This window comes from Psittacula echo, assembly GCF_963264785.1.
Source record: "Psittacula echo genome assembly, chromosome: 1".
NCBI classification, from domain to species: domain Eukaryota; kingdom Metazoa; phylum Chordata; class Aves; order Psittaciformes; family Psittacidae; genus Psittacula; species Psittacula echo.
The window spans coordinates 103276920-103298720 of NC_137735.1; the positions used below are offsets into that span (position 1 = coordinate 103276920).

At 40.2% G+C, this 21801-nt stretch overlaps 1 protein-coding gene across 1 annotated transcript; it reads right to left on the reverse strand.

The window, feature by feature from the left end:
• Positions 1-260: 260 nt before the first annotated feature.
• On the reverse strand, positions 261-21801 carry RECQL (RecQ like helicase). Its single transcript, XM_080625971.1, has 14 exons — positions 21608-21801; positions 20031-20228; positions 18013-18192; positions 17047-17153; positions 15874-16072; positions 14585-14751; positions 14017-14098; positions 12824-12972; positions 12621-12738; positions 10893-11031; positions 9959-10050; positions 3708-3927; positions 2895-3024; positions 261-2663 (listed from the first exon to the last, which is right to left on the reverse strand). Exons 1-14 carry the CDS (start codon positions 21621-21623, stop codon positions 2475-2477), a joined length of 1986 nt encoding a protein of 661 aa, XP_080482097.1. The 5' UTR covers positions 21624-21801; the 3' UTR covers positions 261-2474.

Here is a 21801-nt window from a genome sequence, read left to right on the forward strand (position 1 = left end):
GAGCCGATGCAACAGGGAAAGGCAGGCAGAAAGAAGAGAGAGAAGTATTTCTTGAGTGGCTTATTTTTTCTTTTTTCTGTATTTACCCCCCAAAATCTATCTTTTACGAAGAAAAGAGCTGAGATTAAGAAAGGTAATCTTGTTTCTAAAAATAAATCTAGGTACTTCCAAAAATCACAGAAGTGGTAATTTTCTATTTGAATAACAAGCTGGAGAAATCCAATTCCAAGAGCAACAGGTATATTTTAGAGGGATAAACATACAATATTCCACAAAAATCTCTGTAAATCAGAAGTAATGCAGTCTTGTAACAATGCTCTGTTGAAACTCAACAATATGTGGTAGCAGGTGTAAGTATTGCAGAAAGGGGCCACATTGCTCCGCTTAAAGTTGCAGTGATGGGTGATGTCCAAGTGGGCCAGGGCAACTGCCCCTGGCACAGCAGAGACTGTGACCCACATGTAGCTCCAGAGGAAGGACGGATGCTCCAGCAGCCCGCGTCTTTGGATGACCGATGTCTCTCACTGGAGCTGGCACCAGCAGCCTCACGAGCAGGAGCTGCACTCTGGCTGCAGAGCTGAGCTCCTGGTGAAGGAGCAGCGGGTGGAGGTGAGTCACCAGCATAGCAGCAAGAAGGAGGAACAGGAGGAGACAAGGTCTTCACAGAGACACTACAGAGCTAAAGAGCAAGTCCTGTGCAGCAAAGGAGGGAAAACCTAGAGATTACCCTCACAGGAGCAGTGGCTGAACACACCCACAGAAGGGAAGGCTGGAAACCTCTTGCTTCCAGCAACACAAAAGGGCTCGTTTTTCACCTGCAGCTCTGTTGTTGCAGAGTAGATACAGCACCCTGAGAAAGATGAGGATGACCAACTCCACACGAAGAGATGCATCGGTGCCAGCTGAAGCCAAGCCAAGTGTTCACACAATGAAGGAAGAACAGTTACCAAGGAATCCCTCCAGGGGGCACAGAGGCTCTCACTGCCAGCCTGACTGGGACAAATTGACAGGTGTTTCTTACTGGGTGCCCAGATCCCAGATGTTGCTCACTGACTGTGTGATTCAGGATTTTAAGCTTCAGGAGTTAGAAAGACATCACAGAACCATTGCCTTGGACCTCAGAAAAGCAGTTTTTCAGCTTGTGCAGGGATCTGCTTGTCAGTATGCCGGGGACACTGCCCTGGAAGGCAAGGGGGCTCAGGAGGGCTGCTTGGTTTCCAAACCACAACCTCCTCAGAACACAAATAGTTTATTCCTATGTGCAGAAGGTCAAGCTAGCATGGCAGAATGCCAACATGGGCGCACAGAGAACTCAGCTAGCTCCAACACAGAAAGGAAGTAGAAGGTACAGGATATCCAGAACACATAGAGACATTGACTGAGCACACAGGGAGTTAGAAATATAGGAGCTCTGCTGGAGGTGGAACTAGCGAAGGATGCGAAAAGCAGTAAGACGAGATTCTCTAAGTACCTTAGGAGCAAAAGGAAGGGTAAGGTAAGTACAGTCCCACTGCTCAGAGGGGCAGGGGAGCTAGTGACATAGGACATGGAAAAGATTGAGGTACTTTTTGCCTCATTTTCACTGGTATGGTTTTCCCTCAGACCTCCCAGGTCCCTGAGGCAACCTACTAACAGTCTGTGGGAGTAAAGCAGTATGGAAAGGTGGAGTCACCGATCACTTAAGACAGCTGGCCATTCACAAATCCACAGGACTGGATGGGCTGCACAGAGGGATGATTAGGAAGCTAGTTCTTAATCTTTCCAGATTAAGAAAGAAGAAAGCCAGGGAGAAAGAAAGGGTATGATTGTTGTGAACTTGCTGTTGTCTTCAACTAATGGAAAAGCATAACAGCAGTGGTACCAGACTCTTTTCAGAAGAGCATACCGGTTGGACAAGAGGCAACAGACAAGTTGCTATACAGGAATTAACAATTAGCTCTAAGAAATGGCCTTTTTTTTTTTTTTTGGGAGGGGGAGGGGGCGGGAAGTGGGGTAGTTATGAAGGTGGTCAAATGGTGGAACAGATGCTGAGAGGGGTTGGGGAATATCCATCCTTAGAGACAGTCAAAACTTCACTGGACACAGCCCTGAGCACTCTGTTTCAACTGAACCTGCTTTGAGGAGGACACTGGACTAGATGATCTCTGCAAGTCCCTCCCAGCCTGTGTGATTCTACTATAGTGTTACTATATACTACACTTCCAAAAGAGTTAACAAGACAACACGGTAATTATTTACATAATTATACAGTAATTATCATAAGATATGCACCAATAATTTTGCTATGTAGCATTTTTCCCTTGACTACTAGACTTTCTCTAGATTGAGGGGTTTAAAGATACTTGTTTCCCTGGTTTTTTATTAAAAAAAAGACAAAAAAAAAAAATTAAGATTACTAAAACAAACTGAACTTACACACTGCATTGTCCATGGAGAAGCGAACACGATTAAATCCTAAATGTAGTCTGTGAAACTCAGTCAATAACTACTGGTTGATCATCTCCACCTGCCTGAAGCTTAAGCTTCTTTGCTTTTAAGTTAGAACCACAGTTAGGCCGTTTATGTTCCTGTGACTTCTTCACCACTGAATCTTGGACAGTCTTTGAAACAGTCTGAGCATTTTCTCTGCTTCCTTTCAAATTCGAAGATTGAGTTGGTTTGGCCTGTAAGTGATAAACAAATCTGTTCAAATTCTAGCATTGCTTTCCTTCTTTGCAGCATTCCCACACAAGAGAGAAGATATTTACGAGGTCTATTTTAAATCTAGTTGATTGCATTACTATGAAAAATATATTGAGCAGATACCAAACTATCAAAATAAATTACGATGGAAAGATACCTATATAGCAAGTCAGTACAGATATAAATATGTATATATAAATATATATAAATACCCTGTAAACACTTTTCTTGTTTGTTATCCCTTCTATAGTTATGACATGCGCCTCATTTTTCAGCAGGCCTGCCTTTGGTCCTATCTTCAGGTAGGATATTGTCGCAAATGCTGTGAAGCTGAAGTCTTCCCTGCATAAACAAAACCAGTGTTATGAGGGAAGGTTGGAGACAAAGTCAGGCTAGACCATGCAGGAGGAAAAGGGGACGCATTAAACCTTCTGAGGGATGTTCCAAATAGCAGGTTGGCTCTCCTTTATCTTTCCAAGTGGACAGCCAGTTAATTTAGAGTGACTCTAGTCAGCACTTAACATCATTCAGTTTGTGGAACTTTAGATAAACACAGATATACGCACATGTCAGTATGTTGGAATACATGGAGGAAAATGAGGAAAAAAAGATGCAATAAGTCTGCATTAGCCAGCCTGTTCTAACTTAAGACTTCATCTGGGCAGCCCCATTTACTCTGCTTATCCATGGAATGTAAATGAGACTCCATATTAACAGCAGACCTCTCCAAAATGAAGCCTGCGGCAGATTTAAAGGTTCCACCTGAATACAGAAGACCCCAGTTTTTTAAAACTGCAAGAGATGGAGCATTTCAAATGCTCCTCCAACTCCTGTTTTAACCTTCTGAAGTTGAAATACAGTAATCTTTTGAGATTTTCTAAATACATTAAATGCATCTGAAATAAAGGCTAAAACTGAGACTACAGAATGTATACAATAATACTATGCAGACCTAATGCCAGAGTAATGACAAATGACTAGTAGATATTAAAAAAAATAAAAAAGAAAGTCGTCATCTTACATACTTCAGATACTGCTGCAGCAGTAAATGGGCAATGATTCTCTCCAGCTCCTCTCGAGGGTGCTTGGGTGGAGTAACTTCAGGCACCCTCAGTTTTGCTACACCTTTCCCAGACCACGCATCGATTAATTTCAGTGGGGTTAGCTTCTCACTCATGTGTTCAGCCTGCTCAAGTATCTTGATTAGATCCCTGCAGTATCCTGTTATATCCATTTTCTCACATGCTACAAATAAAAGTGAAGTAATATTTAAATAGCAAATTACTTAGAGTTATGTAGATAATATACATTAGGTGTATACATATATATGCACTTTATATATTCATAGATATATACATATATCTATAAATACATATCTTTGTGCCATATAACAGTAATGCTTTTTTGGTTTTGTTTTCAAACTATAACTTAACAGATAAAAGCTATAACTGTCCCTCTGTCAAATTAGGATTTGTTTGTACTCAAAACTTGTATTTATGTTTCTACTTCATTATTAAAACTCCAGTCCTGCAAATGTTTTTATACAGATTTAACATTACAAACCACACAAATTATTTCAAAGAAGCATTTACAAACTGTAAAATTTCTAAGGTAGCTTCTATGTTACTCTGCAGCTGGATTCATTTTGTTCACCCATTATATTTATTATTAAATATTAGACAGCAAAAAGGAAATGAAGACTATAAGTGAGACATTTCTTCTCTCAAGACAGTTATGGGCAAAATGAGACCAAAAAAAGTATTAATTTCATACAAATAAGCTTTATCATGAATAATTATTCTGAGCTCCAACACATCCATGTAGTACATAATGATCATGCTTCTACTTCATCATCAGATTATGGCATAGAATTACCCAACTGCCTCATCCAATACTAAGAATTAAGTACTGAACACCCAGCACTACTGCTAGGTTTCCTCAGACCTTGCTTAGATATCAAGAGACCCTGGGAGTAAAACCAGCAGTTAACAGGACACATTTCAACTATATTTCATTACATGGTTCATTTAAGTCTTGGGTACAAGCTCCATACTCTTCTCAACCTCTGATCCAGTATAAAGTTTAACTAAGCCCTATTTCCAACCACAAGAAGACATTGTTACTTGCATGAATTTGCAAAAACAGGTTTATTATATAGATGCAGTTAACTGTATAAAGAAAAAAGAAGCTGAATGTCTTTGTTTACCTTGCCCCCCAAAAAAGTATACAGGGAAATAAAGTCTAGTTATGAGAACAGCTTTGAATATAAGAGTTGTTCCTAAGTTTTTCAAGCGTTGATCTCTAGATTATCCAAACGCTTCACAACAGGTATGTGGTATGAGAAGATGGTATTTTTTACATATTATAGGAATTCACCTGGTCCTCAAAGAAATTTAAGGTGGTTTTGTGTGTCCAGTTAGAGATGCCCAAGATCAACTTTTTCTCAGCACTCCTTCCAGAGTTATCTAGATTTAGATGGGAATTCCTATGTTTAAACCACAAGCTCACACTTAGGAAGTCCAGCCAGAGATACTTCGTGCATCTTCAGAAACTTATGGCTTTCTGGACGGGTACCAAAAATGACAGTTAAAGCAGGCAGTGATCACCCATGAAAGTGTAGTTTAAGCTAGCTACCCAACACTGCCCAGGACAGTTGTGATCAAAGCAGCGAAAGAACTTATGTCCCAGAACCACATTCTGCTGAAACCATCCTCCTTTACCATGCAGCAGATCTTGTTTCCGTTCATCTTCCTAGTTCCCTCTATGTTCGGCCCATATGCCTTCCCTCTTACAATCCCAACTTTCTTTCAAAGGAAGAGTGCACACCAGACAGACAGTGAGCAGTTAAGACTAACACACGGCCAAATCTTGAATTAGTGTGCTCAGCTGTTCTGTACAGGTATGTCTCATGAGCACGCAGCACTGAAATGCTCAGAGGTTTTATCAGGCAAGCTGTAAGAGGACAATGCAAACTTTGCATTCTCACAGCCTAAATGTGAACAGTTCCACACGCTGAGAACAAGAGGCTTCTTCTCAAAATAAAGCTTTCACACCCAAACAAATCCTGAAACAAACCCCGACACATGCCAGAATCATTTTAAAACAGGTAAGCCAATCTCCCCCTTCCCCCAGCTTCACTTCTGGGAACAGGTGAATGGCTGAGCCTGAAAGATACCAAAGTGTTTGGCCTCAAGCAAAAAGCAGAAAGGATCCTACTAAACACCCTGAACTCAGCAATATTAAGTCACCAAAACCTGATGTTCATAACAAAATTTGCACATTGGAAACACTATTATGAGCACACTTCACAGAAGTTCACAGTATGTTACAGATTGGAAGGGACCTCAAAAGATCATCTAGTCCAATCCCCTTGCCAGAGCAGGAACACCTAGATAAGGTTACACAGGAATGTGTCCAGGCGGGTTTTGAATGTCTCCAGAGAAGGAGACTCCACAACCCCCCTGGGCAGCCTGTTCCAGTGTTCTGTCACCCTCACTGAGAAGAAGTTTCTTCTCAAATTTAAGTGGAACCTCTTGTGTTCCAGTTTGTACCCATTACCCCTTGTCCTATCATTGTTTGCCACTGAGAAGAGCCTGGCTCCATCCTCGTGACACTCCCCCTTTATATATTTATATACACTAATAAGGTCACCCCTCAGTCTCCTCTTCTCCAAACTATAGAGACCCAGCTCCCTCAGTCTTTCCTCATAAGGGAGATGCTCCACTCCCTTAATCATCTTAGTTGCCCTGCGCTGGACTCTCTCCAGCAGGTCCCTGCCCTTCTTAAACTGAGGGGCCCAGAACTGGACACAATATTCCAGATGCGGTCTCACCAGGGCAGAGTAGAGGGGAAGGAGGACCTCTCTCGACCTACTGACCACCCCCCTTCTAATACACCCCAGGATGCCATTGGCCTTCCTGGCCACAAGGGCACAGTGTTGGCTCATGGTCATCCTGCCATCCACTAGGACCCCCAAGTCCCTCTCCTCTACACTGCTCTCTAACAGGTCGTTCCCCAACCTATATTGGAACCTGGGGTTGTTCCTCCCCAGATGCAGGACTCTACACTTTCCCTTGTTATATTTCATCAAGTTTCTCCCTGCCCAACTCTCCAGCCTGTCCAGGTCCCGCTGGATGGCAGCACAGCCTTCTGGCGTGTCAGCCACTCCTCCCAGCTTAGTGTCATCAGCAAACTTGCTGACAGTACACTCAATTCCCTCATCTAAATCATTGATGAATATATTAAATAATACTGGTCCCAGTACTGACCCTTGAGGCACTCCACTAGATACAGGCCTCCAACTGGACTCCGCCCCATAGACTACAACTCTCTGGCTTCTCTCCATCAGCCAGTTCGTGGTCTACCTCACCACCTGATCATCCAGACCACACTTCCTCAATTTAGCTATGAGGATGCTGTGGGAGACTGTGTCAAATGCTTTGCTGAAGTCAAGGTAGACCACATCCACCGCTCTGCCATCATCCATCCATCGTGTTATTTCCTCATAAAAGGCTAGGAGGTTGGTCAAGCATGACTTCCCCTTGGTAAAGCCATGTTGACTGCCCCTCATAACCCTCTTATCCTTCACATGCCTTAAGATGGCATCAAGGATAAGGTATTCCATCACTTTCCCAGGGATGGAGGTGAGGCTGACCGGTCTATAGTTACCCGGGTCCTCCTTCTTGCCCTTTTTGAAGACTGGAGTGACATTTGCTTTCCTCCAGTCCTCAGGCACCTCTCCCGTTTCCCAAGACTTGGTAAAGATGATGGAGAGTGGTCTAGCAATGACTTCCGCCAGTTCCCTCAGCACCCGCGGGTGCATCCCATCTGGACCCATGGATTTATGGATGTCCAGATTGATCAACTGGTCCCTAACCCATTCCTCATCGACTAAGGCAAACAGCTCCAGTGACTGGGCTTCATCTGAGGTCTCAGGGGTACAGGGCTCTTCAGGACTGCCTCCGGCAGAGTAGACAGAGACAAAGAAGGCATTCAGTAACTCTGCCATCTCTGTATCTTCTGTCACCAGGGCACCCATCCCGTTCACCAGTGGGCCAACCTTGCCTCTGGTGTTAGTTTTATCTGCCATGTATTTGAAAAAGCTCTTTCTGCTGTCCTTGACCCCTCTCACCAGATTTAATTCTAAGGAGGCCTTAGCCATCCTAGCTGCCTTCCTACATGCTCTAGCAGCAGCCTTATATTCCTCCCAAGTGGCCAGCCCCTCCTTCCATGACCTATAAACTCTCCTCTTCCACTTGAGCATACCCAGCAGTTCCTTATTTAGCCACGCAGGTCTCCTGGCCCTCTTCCTTGACTTCCTACGTGTTGGGATGCTCTGCTCTTGAGCTCGGAATAAGCAATCCTTGAATGCCAACCAACTATCTTGGGCCCCTTTACCTTCAAGCAGCCTTGCCCATGGGATTTCCCCCAGCAATTGCTTGAAAAGGCCAAAGTTTGCCCTGCTAAAGTCCAGGGTTGCAATGCTACTTGCTCTTGTACTGGTCCTACCACACAAGATCCTGAATTCCACCATCTCGTGGTCACTGCAACCAAGGCAGCCCTCAACCTTTACTGCTTCGACCAGACCCTCCTTGTTAGTGAGGATGAGATCCAGCAGTGCTCCTCTCCTGGTTGGCTCATCCACCATTTGCATGAGGAAGTTATCATCCATACACTGGAGGAACCTCCTGGACTGTGGCTGGGTTGCTGAGTAGTCCTTCCAGCAAACATCAGGGAAGTTAAAATCCCCCACGACGACCACGGCCTGTGACTGTGAGGCCGCTCTCAGCTGCCTGTAGAAGGCCTCGTCAACTTCCTCACCCTGATCTGGTGGCCTGTAACAGACACCCACAACAGTATCACCCCTGCCAGCCTGCCCCTTAATTCTCACCCACAGACTCTCAACTCGCTCATCCCCTGTTCCTGGACAGAACTCAGTACATTGCAGCTGCTCTCGCACATAAAGCGCAACCCCACCACCCCGCCTGGCTGGCCTGTCTTTCCCGAAAAGGACATAGCCATCTATGACCACATTCCAGTCATGCGAGCTGTCCCACCACATCTCTGTAATTGCCACCAGATCATAATCTCCTGACTTAACACAGGTCTCCAACTCCTCCTGCTTATTTCCCATGCTGCACGCATTGGTGTATAGGCATTTCAAGGAGGGAGCTGAGCTCACCAATTTCACCCTAGGATTATAGGAGGCCTCCCGGTCTCCATCAATTCTAGAGTGCTGCCCCACTGGGGCAAGCCCAGTTACAACCCCATCCCCCTTCGAATCTAGTTTAAAGCTCTCCAAATGAGCCCTGCTGATTCATGCCCCAGCATCCTTTTGCCTTGGTGAGATAAACCTTTCCCACGTGCCATTGTCCGGACTAGAGCCTTATAAAACCAGCTGTTATCAAAGAATCCAAAGCCTTGCCTAAAGCACCAGTCTTGTAGCCAATTGTTTATGGACTGAATTTTCCCATTCAGTCCCACATCATCACCGGAAGATGGAAGGAGTGAGGAGAAGATCACTTGAGCCCCAGACTCTTTCACCATCCGCCCCAAGGCCCTGTAGTCTTTCTTCATCCCCCTCAGACTGCGGGAAGCAGCTTCCCCCCCACCTGTCTGGAAGACCAGCAGCGGGTAGTAGTCTGTCGGGTGCACCAGGCTGGGGAGCGCCCTGGTGATATCCCTGATCCGGGCTCCAGGCAGACTACACACTTCCCTATGATGAGGGTCAACTCTGCATATTGGGCCCTCTGTTCCTCTCAGAAGGGAATCGCCTATGACAATTACCCTTCTTTCTTCCTTGTCAGAGGCAGTCTTGAGGCGTGAAGTCGACCGCCTTTTCCTATGTGACCTTGTAGGCCGGCCTTGCATCACATCCTCACTTACCTCTCCATCAAGATCCAGGGCCTCAAACCTATTACGGAGGGGCACCTGGGGAAGCAGGGCAGGAAGAGAGGAAGGTTGCCCACGGTTCCGAACGGGAACTTGCTTCCAACCCTCATCGTCCTTTTGGTCCCTTACCTCTGTGCGACAGCTACAGGGCAGGGGCTGTCTCGGGCCATCCCCCTCTGTCTGAGAGGACAGGGGGTCCATCCCCTTTTGGGGGGTATCTCCCTGGAACCGTTCCTGCTGGCACGCCAGGGAGTTACTCCACCAGTCGATCTCCCTTTCACACTCCCTGATGGGGGAGTTGCTCACAGTTTCTCTAATGTAGGTATTTCTTTAAGCCAACCTTCTCCATGGTCACCATCCCTGGTTATAAAAACAATTTACTTACGGCTCTCCCTACAGCAGTTATCACACATTTTGTTGCAGTTTGCAGAATCCCATACTTCATCAAAATGATGGGCTATGAGGACTCGGCGACATCTGAAAGAACAGAGAGCAAAGGACTATAGAACATAAATATATACACACCTGTGTTATAAATCATGAAACTGGCAAAAAAGAAGGTCCCTTGGGTCAGCTCATATCTTAAAACAAGCATGAGGGATTATCTCAGGAAAAATCAGAAAACAAATACTGCTACACAGTATTCCCTGTCAGCTGTGCTAACAGGAATAAGCAGCAGCTTTCAGTAATAGTGAACACCACTGTAGGAACAGACTGGTTAAAGCAGAAAAGTAATCTGCAATTTCTATAGAATGAAAAAATCATAAGAATATGAACTAATTCTTAGTCTGGGGCCAACAAAGGCTACACTGAATGCACAAGTTACCCACAACATAGATACAAGTGTTTTCCATGAAGTATTCCAAACAGCTCAGTGCAGCCGATGAAGCACATGTGATTCCTGTACGGACACTGAACACTGCTACCTTAAGAGTAAAACCCAAAGCATTCCAGTTTTCACTCTGAATGGGATTTGAAATCAAAACAGTGTTTGTCAACAGACATTTCACCTCAGCATAACTGCTTCCAGAACTTTATCTGAAGCTGGCAAGCAACACACCGTCAGTTATGTGCAACAGCACATGTATTGAGCAGCTACACCACAAACTCCACACTCAAGACTCTGTTACAATAGGCAAAAAAAACCCTCTCCGGCTCTGTTCTGAGGGGGGAGGGAGGAGTTTTTTTGATTTATTGTTGGGTTTTACTTATTTTGTTTGGGTGTTTTAAATTGTTTGTTTGTTTTCAAATGCCCTGTAAAAAACCTCACTAATTGGCCTATTTACAAACTAAGCAACCAAATCACCACAGTAACTTACTTCTTCAGATTCTGGCAGTAGGACACCATATGATACAGCTTCTCTTGCCCTACATTTTCCATCACTACCATTGAGCTGATTCTGAATATATCTCCAAAACCATAATACAAAATGCAGTCAGCTTTTTGGTCATCTCTACCTGCAATGCATTAAAAACAACAACAACAAAAAAATAAAATTAGAAGAGGTTTATTTTAAGTGGAGCTTTTTTTGGGTACAAATACCACTCTTATCTGCATGGGTTTCTGCAGCCCCTATTATAGAGAGGCCATGACTGTAACAGAGTATCAAGCATAACACACTAGGTACCAGAACATAGCATGATACAGACTAGAAATAAAATAGAACAGTCTTCTACAAATACAGAATCAAGCAAATTGAAAATACCTCACAATGGAGATTTTGACTCTTTAACAACCAAAATAAAATATTAGCATCATACAGAAAATCAGGGAAATCACTACTTTCTCACCCTAACACCTCTTGGAAAATCCTAGCCAAATACATCTTGAAGCCTAAATCTTACCTGTTTAAAACACATTGTGAGCTTCAAATACCTTATTAGGTATTAATGGTAATAAATGAAGAAACAATTAGGTATGACATTCCATTTAAAACCACCTGTGCCTTCTATAGCTGAATTTAGATCATCTCTTCCTTCCTGCTGCCCACCTCTCCCAGTGATGTGCTGATGGGTGCCGACCCGCTATTTACAAGATCCAGAGAGCATAAAAGGCCTAAAAACCCCTAAACTTTTAAAAAAGTTTAACGTTTAAGAGAACTACTTCACACGGATGAGCAGTCAAAGGGAAAAAGGAAGGTTTCATAAGCTAAGTAGTACATTCATGCAAACGAGTAGCAGTGCCTAATTAATCCCTCCCACAAGAATCTCATTTAAATAGTTATAAGAAACACAAAAGCTTGCTTTAATCCCAAATTGATAAACATTGTGAAACAAAAGGTGCAGCACCTATATGGCCCTTGTCTCATCACTTCATTACTTATACTTCCCATCACCTCCAACACTACCTAGAAGTAACCAGTCTATAGCATAAGCAGATGCAAACTCCCACAGACTTTGATGACTGCTGTACTTCTTAGGCCAACATTAAGGCCAGTTTCTATCACAGAGCCATAGTTAATCTACTGATTGCCCCTCAAGATTCTTAAAAAGCTTTCCTCCACATAGATTCAATATCTTTGAAAAATAATGCACAAGGTTGAAAAAAACCAAACCAAAACACCACAAAACTTTTTTTTAGCCGTAACAGCTATTTAGTGCTGCTATACACTGATCAATCCTTAAAATTCCCTGTTCCAGACTCCCCATCCTACTTGTGTTTCTGTGGCTACTGAAATTCATACAGCAATTAGATATCATCCAGAATCAATCTAAGCAGATCACACAGCCCTGCTGCTATGCAAAGGAGAAAAAAAAAAAACCAAAACCAACTCCTTTCTATAACATGCATCTGATCAGTCAATGTCATGTTATGAAATTACTCTGATAAGCCACAGATGCCACAAAAATTAAGTAATTGAAACAAATGCTGAGTAAAGGGTTGGGTAGTTTGCTTCAAAGCCTCTTTACAGAGGCAAGGTGGCATTACACACTCTGGAACCTGTCTCAGAGATAAGGCTTCGCACAAATGACTAAAATCAAAGTGCAATTTTTTTTGGTTTAATGAATGTAAATGGCAGCTTTGCAAAAGCCATTTCCTACAATACCTGCACGTCCACTTTCTTGGTAGTAGTTCTCCATGGATTTGCTCATAGAATGATGAATTACAAACCTCACATCAGGTTTATCAATTCCCATGCCAAAAGCAACAGTTGCCACTACAACCTGAAAAAAGATTAAGAAACCATTAAGGTATCAAACCATAATTTGTTTAAATAAAATATAAGTCTATGAGAAATATCTACTTAACCTGGATCTGATTTGCTGCCCATCCTTTATGAACTTTGCTCTTACATTTAGCATCCATGTTTGCATGGTAAGTCCCTGCCTTGATTCCCAGTTTCTGCAAACTCATAGTAACTTGCTCAGAATCCTTCTGAGAAAAACAGTAAACAATTCCTGCACAAAAGTGAGACATGCTTTATTGTAATGTCTTAAAAAAACTCACAGCAAACAGTCCCCAATACTTAAAAACAACTTTGAAAGTTTTATTAACTTAAAAATAAATAAATAAACCCCAGCAAACAATCTTTGTGTCTATTCAGTCTCCAGTATGGTAGCCATAAAGGAAACTTCAATTATCGGCTTTGACTTGTAGGCTAAAGAGAAAATATGTATAGCAATCCACATAATCATAGAAGTGTTCTGTGTTCAAGGAGGACAATGGTTATTAATGCACATGTAAAGGGGTGCTGTTCATTATGATGTCTCACCTGAGGTTTCAGATATATCTGTTGTCATTAGTCAGCCTGGGCTAAATCAAGGATTACACACAACGCCACATGATTTGTGATCATCTTAGCAGTTTGTCCACAGGGAGTTGCTCATCACAGACACAGAGTTCCATAGCAGGCAGAGACTGCTGCCCTGGAAAACTGGGTTCTGGTGCCTTTGTAATATGTCTTTCCTCTTTTATTTGCACTACATAATTAATTGATTACATAAAGTCCAACTTTCACAGTTCTGCTTTCATCACAAAAGTGCAATTCACCCCACCGAACACCCATTCTAGGTGCATAACACATGAATCTTACGGATCAAATGTGAAAAAGAAGTGCTAAAGATAGTAAGTATCTTGACACACAGATACTAAATAACATAACACATGATTTAAGAACATACAGGTAACCTTTTCCAAGCCTTGTTTTTACAATCTTAAAAATTGCTGTTATTATGCAAACATTGCTCTATATACTTCAACATTATATTTCAATACGTCAGAATATGTAAGCAAAATGTAAAGACATTTAAACACTAATGAATGAAAAGACTAATTATTCAAGGTATTAAATTTCATTTCTTCTAATGCTGGATGTTTAAGGTATGGTGAAGGTAAAGTTTCTCTACAAGTTTCAGGATTACTCAAAAACATTCCTGTAACACTGAAGATTATACAAAAATAATATGCCTTTTTTTAAAAAAAAAAAACAAACAACTTTTTACCTGAGAGTCCTTTGTATCTTCCATTAATCATCTTAACTATGTCCTCAATGAAATCTTCATTATTTGAAGGCTTATGCCGAACCTCAAAAATACAACATACATATATCAGAGTTCTTCAAGTTGCACACAGTCTGCCAAACAAGCCTATTCATTCTACTTCTTCCAGTACAATAAAAACAACTGTTCTGCATTTAACCAAAATTATTATATCCTCTTTGTGCACAGTCAGATTACATCTCAAAAGTCCATAGAAAAACACAAAAACAAAACCACAAGTTTTCCCATGAAGAACAATAAAAGAACCTGTGGCCAAACTGAAAACACAATGAATCACAACGTTTTGCAATCATATGACATATTTTCCAACAGGTTGCAGTAGTCTAAGCCTGTTGTTATCTAGCTCTCCCCTGTACACAGTTCTATCTGCTAAGCCTTGACCATAGACAAAGCAGCCCAAGCTCCTCTGCAGATGACAGCAAGTTCAGCAAGATGAGGAGATGAAAGGACACCATCATTCAGTTGAAAAGATATTTATTATTAAAATGTATAATTGAAAATTAAGACATACCTCATAGTAAAGATTGGGCCGGTTGAAAGAAGCAGTAAAGGTAATGCACTTTTGAACATGCAAAATTTTCTGAGCATCTTTTAAAACATGATTTGTAGCAGTTGCTGTCAATCCAATCAAGGGAGTATTGGGAAACTGTCTTTTCAAGATACCAAGAGACTTGTAGTCTAAGCAAGAAAACAGAAAGGGGAAAGAATTTCACATACCACAGATTCAAAGTTAAAAAAGATATTAATGTAATTCATGTAGATAGTATTCAATGGGGTAATACTGCAATAAGCGTTACTATTGATCAGTTTACTAAAGAACTAATTTATACACCCAAATGAAGTAATAAGAAGGCTGCATTTATCAAAACAGATGCTTTATCTTCTGAGTTTTACAGAAACCGCCACAATTCAAAAGGCAAAGCATATTGAAATAGAAGTCCTTAAAAAGTTAGAAAAAATCAAGTGTCATCGCATTAACGAACATTCAGGTTATTTTGCAGGTCTGTTTTTACAAACAACTTCTCAGTAAACACAGCTCTGCTAGTAAACAATCAATATGGAATTTGGATACACAGACCAGAATGTACTAAGGAAAGATTCTAAAGGCTCAGTACTGACAATCACTTGCTGCCTTAGAAGAGAAATGCAGCCAGGGGTACAAATTCCACATTTTCTATTTATTGGCATGGCTCTTTGCTCAGACACCACTTTTTAACAAAATTGCAAAGGTTGACTTTATGGTCACTATTGCTTCAAATCAGGTTTTCTTTCAAAGGCAAAGGAAGAGTAACCAGTAAGTAAGTCTTCTACAACAGACAAGACAGGAAACAGACTGAAGTGCACTTTTTTTCCCTTGCAAGTCAAGGGCATTTAGAAGTGATCAAAGCATAGCTCATGAATTTACAGAATGCTCTAGCTCTTGTCACCCAGAGTATTACAAAGTGGTGTACAGAATTACATATTTTTCATGTAGCATTAGATTAAAGCTGATTGTATTCTCCATATTAAAGATGGCAGCCAAAAACTTTCATTTTATTAAGCTCCAATTAAAATAAACTGAATTAGGAGTTTTTCAGAATACTGACAGAAAAATCTACATTGGCATCACCCCCTATTTGCATGAACTTAACTCCTGGACAAGGATACTCATATGTGCATTAAAGTTCTTGAGCTAACACAGGTACTAGCATTACACTAAGCATTTGCTTAACACATGAAGAAAGCACCTGGCTTTATTGCAAGCCTCATTCAGTACTGATGCCTGAATAACACTGCAAACCGGATTTCTAATGAGCATACCAGGCCTGAAGTCGTGGCCCCATTGACTACAGCAATGGACCTCATCTACAGCAATGCGAGCAAGACGTCCTGCTTGATAAGCCTTCTCTAGCTTTGACATGAACATTTTGCTTTTTGCAATCTTCTCTGGGGTCACATAAATGAGCTTTAGTTGGGAATTTCTGTTTAGCATTTCGGTATGAACCCACTTCACATGCTCCTGTTCGAAACAAAAGGAGAAATCAGGGGCTAACAAACTAGGACAACTTGCCAGCTATGTGCTGTAATACAGGTAATGTGAATAAGTGTCTTGTGTTCTTGTTTTAATAACAAGAACACATTTAACCAACCCCTTTAATGGAATAAATAGATTTCACGGGGCTATTCAGAGGATGTAAAGTCCCTTTGGCTGGTGCGTGTTGCAGATTTTTACTCAGTTTCTAGACTTAAAAGACTGGAGTCGGTGACTTTTTTGTCCATTAGTAACATGTTGAACAGTGCAGGCTTTTAAATATAATTATTTATCATACTTTAGGATAGGAAGCTGTTTGATCCAGAGACCAAGAAGCAACTTATTTCCCAGTCTGCTATTAGTCAATTACTTTTTACAGTAAGTCAATTACTTTTTATATATTTTCCTGACTAGCAGAAGGCCATGGTCATTAACTTGCACATGACACTGGCTTTAATAGTTTAGTGGCTTGATGCAATGTGCCAAACTTGGAGCCTGCTTTAAGATAGAACACTTTGAAAACTCAACAATAAATACTTCAGTTGTGTACAAGAAATTATTTTACTATTTACTAATTTTACTAATTATTTATTTGTAGTACCAGAGGTGTGTTTGGTACATTATAGTTTATTGGAAAAATACTGATACCACATGATGAAGGAAAGACAAATATTCAATGGTTTGTTTTTTCAAAGTTCTGTGATAGATTTTTCAAGTATTAAAATTAATATTTTATATATAGTGATCTTCTACAAAGACTTATAGTAGTGGTAAATACTATGTAACAGTTTACCACCCCTTATGAATTGTTAATAACCTCTTAAGAATCTTAGCACAGTTGATAGAATGGTATTAGCTGATGAAACTGTGCCATTCATTCATTAGCCATAAACAACATGCACAGAGGCACAATGCCAGCACATACACCACAAAACCCATGAAGATGTGGCAGTTAAACATACCTTACTGCTTGAGGCATTTAATAAAGTTGCAGAAATACCAAGCTGTTCCAAAACCATGAGCTGATCTTCCATAAGTGATATCAAAGGACATATCACAAGTGTGAAACCTGTAACAATCAGTCATTGTGTAAACTGAACAGTTGAGATGTCACAAATATCTCCTGTAATACGTTTTACTAATGCATCAGTCCTGTTCTGAAGGAACTGCCAAACGTGAGCTTAAGCTTCATACACACAGTAGCAGATTCCCTTCCTATATAGCTGACAAGTGACTGCTAGGCCACATGAGGATACTGCTCATCAGGTGGCCAAGACCTGGCACCTTCTCTTAGAATCTAGACCACAAACATCTGAGCTGCAATAAACAGAGAAAGAACTAATATACAAAACACAGAAAGTTGCATTCACATCTGTGTCATGAGGTGCTAATTTACAGTATAACTAAGCAATGCTAGGTTTTGATAAATTATATATTCGTAAATAAGTAAACTTCCATGCAACTGGATGGGTTATTAAAAAAAATAAAATATTTTAAAGACCAGAACTGGACACTTATTTTTTAAAATGAATATACAAAGGCTCTCCCAAATAATCTGAAGCTAAAACTTTAGAATGGAAAAGACAAATAACAGATATTCATACTTTGATAACTTATAGTCAGTACATTGATTAAAAGAGAAAGAAAGAAAAAGAAAAGTAACAAATGTTTAAAAAGTTTTTTCAGTATTTGGAGGAACATAGATAAATTATTTAAAGCTAAATCATACGTAAAAGGCACATTCTTTCAAAGCTACTATTATTCAGAGAAAATAAACAGAGAGAAAAACAAGTGTTTCTAGTCAGTCTTTGCTGTTTTTTCTCATACAGTGATATTACATACCAATATAATGTTCATTCTCCAAAGAACTACAAAAAGGAGAAAATAAATCCAGTTGTCTATAAACGATCTTTTCTTCCCTTACATACCTTCAGAACAGACAGCTGGCAACTGATAACAAAGGCTCTTCCCACCACCTGTAGGCATGACAAGAAATATATCCTTTCCTGCCATTGAAGCATTTACTGTTTCAAGTTGCAAGGACCTAAACTTCTGGAGTTTAAATCTGCCCCGCAATGCTGTTTTTAGCTTCTCATACCATGGAAAATCTGTTAAGGGAAAAAAAAAAAGGCAAAACATGTTTCATAACAAGTTAAAATACAAGAAGGAAGGACAATTTACATATACAATAACTAAATCTGGAAGCAACATAATTTTAGATCTGGAAAGGTGTTCAAAGATTCAGTAATGGTACACAAAAAGCCACACACAACCTGAGTCTGTATAAACCAGTTTCTAAGGCGGACCTTTGAAAACCCTATGAAATGTAAACACAATCCACCTCCAGACTAAACGTTCTCATTGCACATTTAGTGTGAAACACTCACAAGCAGATGAAGCACTTCAAAGTGCTAATGATCAAGTTAACTGCTTAGTCCACAATGAAATGGAAATTAGAAGCCCACCCTGAAAATAAACAAAACCAGAGACTGAGACCTGCAGCAGTTGTCTGAAGGTCTCCCTTATACAAATGCAGTGAATACAAATAGTATAATGAAAGCAGGGCTACCATTTTTCCATATATTTCACTGATAATAAGCATTTATTTTAAAAGGGGGGAAGGAGAAGTTTAATCATCCCCAAAATAATGACCCCAACATTCTTTTCTTCACTAAAGACTGCTTCATTTAAAGACGTAATACTGTAAAAACTTAAACGATGCATCAAGAACAGTATTAACCATTTTCACATTATTAAAATTAAAACGCAGAACAACTGTGGAAACTCCAGGCTACACCATGTGCAGCGCAAGCATTAACTCTGGGACTTGAGGTTCCAAAGAGCACAGCCGAGATCCAAGGCTCTCTGGAACCAAGAAAAGCCTCCCACTGACTTCACTCAGCTTTATACTGGAACCAAATTTAGCAACAGCTCTTATTCAACATGTACACAGCATCTGATTGCAAAGACGTTAGCTTTCAAAGCATAGGAGAGATTTAGTCACAAAGCTATCCAAAACAAATTGATTTGTTCAATAGCATTAATCTGCAATTATAAAGTGTCAGTATTCTTACATATGCAGAACACTTTTCTCAAGCACAAATAAGTATTAGACTAAAAAACTAGTTTAATTAAAAAAAAAAAAAAAAAAAAAGGAGAATACACACGATAGAGAGAGGCAGAAGCTAACAATGTGTTCCCAAATTGTAAGCGAAATAGAAGAGAGGGAAAAATAGTAAAAGGAACTGAATTTAATCTGGCTAGGCATAACATGGTCAAGACCCACCAACTATCCAGGAGTTCAGTTAATGTTTAACTTGAAAGACACCACTTCCAAAAGAACAGTAGCCCTCACACCACCTTGAGGCACTTGCCACTTGGACTAACTCTACCATACTAATGTATTCTACATTACTTTTGGCAGTCAGCATCCATCTAATTTGCATTAATTTGGTAACACAATGAAGCTACATGACCCATGGCAAACACAACCAATGTCCTACCCATTCAAGCAAGAAACACAAAGACAGCAAGAAGCAACTTTGACAGAGCAAAACTGTTATTATCAAATCCTGAAAAGATCCAGAGTAATTATTTTTAGAACATAAACAGGGAATATAAGTATTGCAGTATATCCAAATTTATGCTGGGATTCTTACAGCAAATCCAATCAAGTTGTGACTTTGCAACAATAAAAGAATAAAAGCAGTTATAACAGGCCATTCTTATGATAATTCTGCCCAGAAGAACTCAGATTAATATTTAGGAATGTCCAGGGAGTTACATACAAACATTACCCTGCGTAATTAAGATGGCAGGTCACCCAGCTGAACAAAATTAAATAGGACAATACCATTACCCAAACAAAATTCTGTATGAACACATTTTTGCCCTACTGAATTAGTTTACTTCTGTATTAGAATATTCGAATTTTGTCTCTGCAAACCTTTTTTGTTCCATGCCTCGGCTGAGGTTTCAGTGTCTTTACTTCCACCTGCCTCCAAGTCTCCTGAGGACTGCTTTATCAGACTCTTTATTCTCATCTTCTTTTCAATGAGCTCCTGCTGTTTATCTACAAGCTCCTGAATTTGCATCTCCACCGCTTGCAGCTCATTTTCAATGGAAACCAGTACCTCCTCCAGCACTAAAGGGAAAAGTAAGTTAAAGGCAGTATAGAGACTACAGTAACATGTTAATCCCAGTTTTACATGATATTTTATTTGATTTGTTGATTGAGATAAAAATTAAAAACAAACCAAATACATCTAGAGAAACAAGAAAGCCTGACACGCCCACTGATGAGATTATAGCATATAATATTGCATATGCCATATAAAAATACTTAGCAAGACTTAACAACATGTTTCTTATATTGGTAGGTCATATATACACAGCTATGCTGTAAACTGTCATCACCGATATGGTGTATTAGAGATATGCAACACTACCATTGCCTGCAATGGTAAACAGGGAAAAAGTATATTACAATCCACTTTCCCAAAAGCAGTGCCTCTCCACAGAAACACTTGAAATTATTTTCTTTTCTGCAGATGCATGTTAAGCAGTGAAAAGCATATTGCATAAGTCCTGATATTAAAGCTGTACTACAATGAAGATGAGTACTCCAGCCAATTCCAAGGTGAGCACATTAGAAGATACTTAATAGAAAGCATTTACATGTGAGAAGCACCATGAACCTCAGCAAGTAAAGGTTTTCTGAAGGCAGAAATAGTGATGTTAGCAAAAAACTACATTTTATGCACTCAGATCTCCCTCCTATGCAGAACCAGAGAATCTGCTGAATGTCAAGGTTTGAACACAGAGGACAAAAGCTTTTTCAAACACAAGCCCTTCTTCACATCTGAAAAACCTGATGCAAATACTCCCCAAAAGCTTGGGTTACACAAGTGAATCTTTGGTGAGAATTTGCCTCTTTACATCCTAATATGCATCTGTGTGAATTACGGACTGTGTTCTAGAATCCAGTCCCCAGGGTTTAAAAGAGTAATTAACACATACCACAGTATGCCAAGCAGGTGCCACTATTTCAGAGCCAGGTCAGAAAAGCATAAGAGGAAACGTTTTCCTCCCCACTGCCCCACAAAATACAACATTTTTGTCCAAGCATAGCAGATATGATAATGTGCTTATGGAAGCAAAAATGTATGATATAGAAAAAGATATCCTTATTACAAATGGCAAAAAATGGGGATGTTTGTCTTCCTAAATGCCCGCTATTGCACAGCAGGAAAGAGCTGGAAGTATCTTAAAATATTAAGCATATTTTCAAATTATTGAAAAACAAGAAATTTCCTTGGCAAACCTACTTTTACTTTTTATCTAAGCAATAAAAAGTTATCCAGTAAAAGAACTTTTTCTTTAAATCTGACATATAATAGCGTAGACTCCACACACTCCTTTCTGCATACATCAAATTCATATAAATAGCAATAACATCAGGTGATTGTGTCTGTTAGCTAAAGTATAGCAAAACGAACATATTGAATACTAATTTTGGATTACCTTCAACAGCTGCCATCTTTGGAGGTTGGAGAATGTTGTTATCCTTAGGAGACTTTATTTAACTGAACAACTATCACTAAGAATAAAATTAAAAAAAAAAAGTTATTCCACTAGTAATCCTTCTAAACTTCAAAGAAATTTACTATGAGATTTTTCATTAGTAGATGAGGTGTTAACACAACAGTTTAAGCACT

Bases quoted from the DNA above. Each gene is read 5' to 3' on its own strand.
- RECQL (XM_080625971.1), bottom strand. The intron at 17,154-18,012 runs GTATGTAAGGGA...TGATTGTTACAG, and splicing joins GCCAGCTGTCTGTTCTGAAG to GTTTCACACTTGTGATATGT. The intron at 10,051-10,892 runs GTAAGTTACTGT...CTGTTCTTTCAG, and splicing joins TACTGCCAGAATCTGAAGAA to ATGTCGCCGAGTCCTCATAG.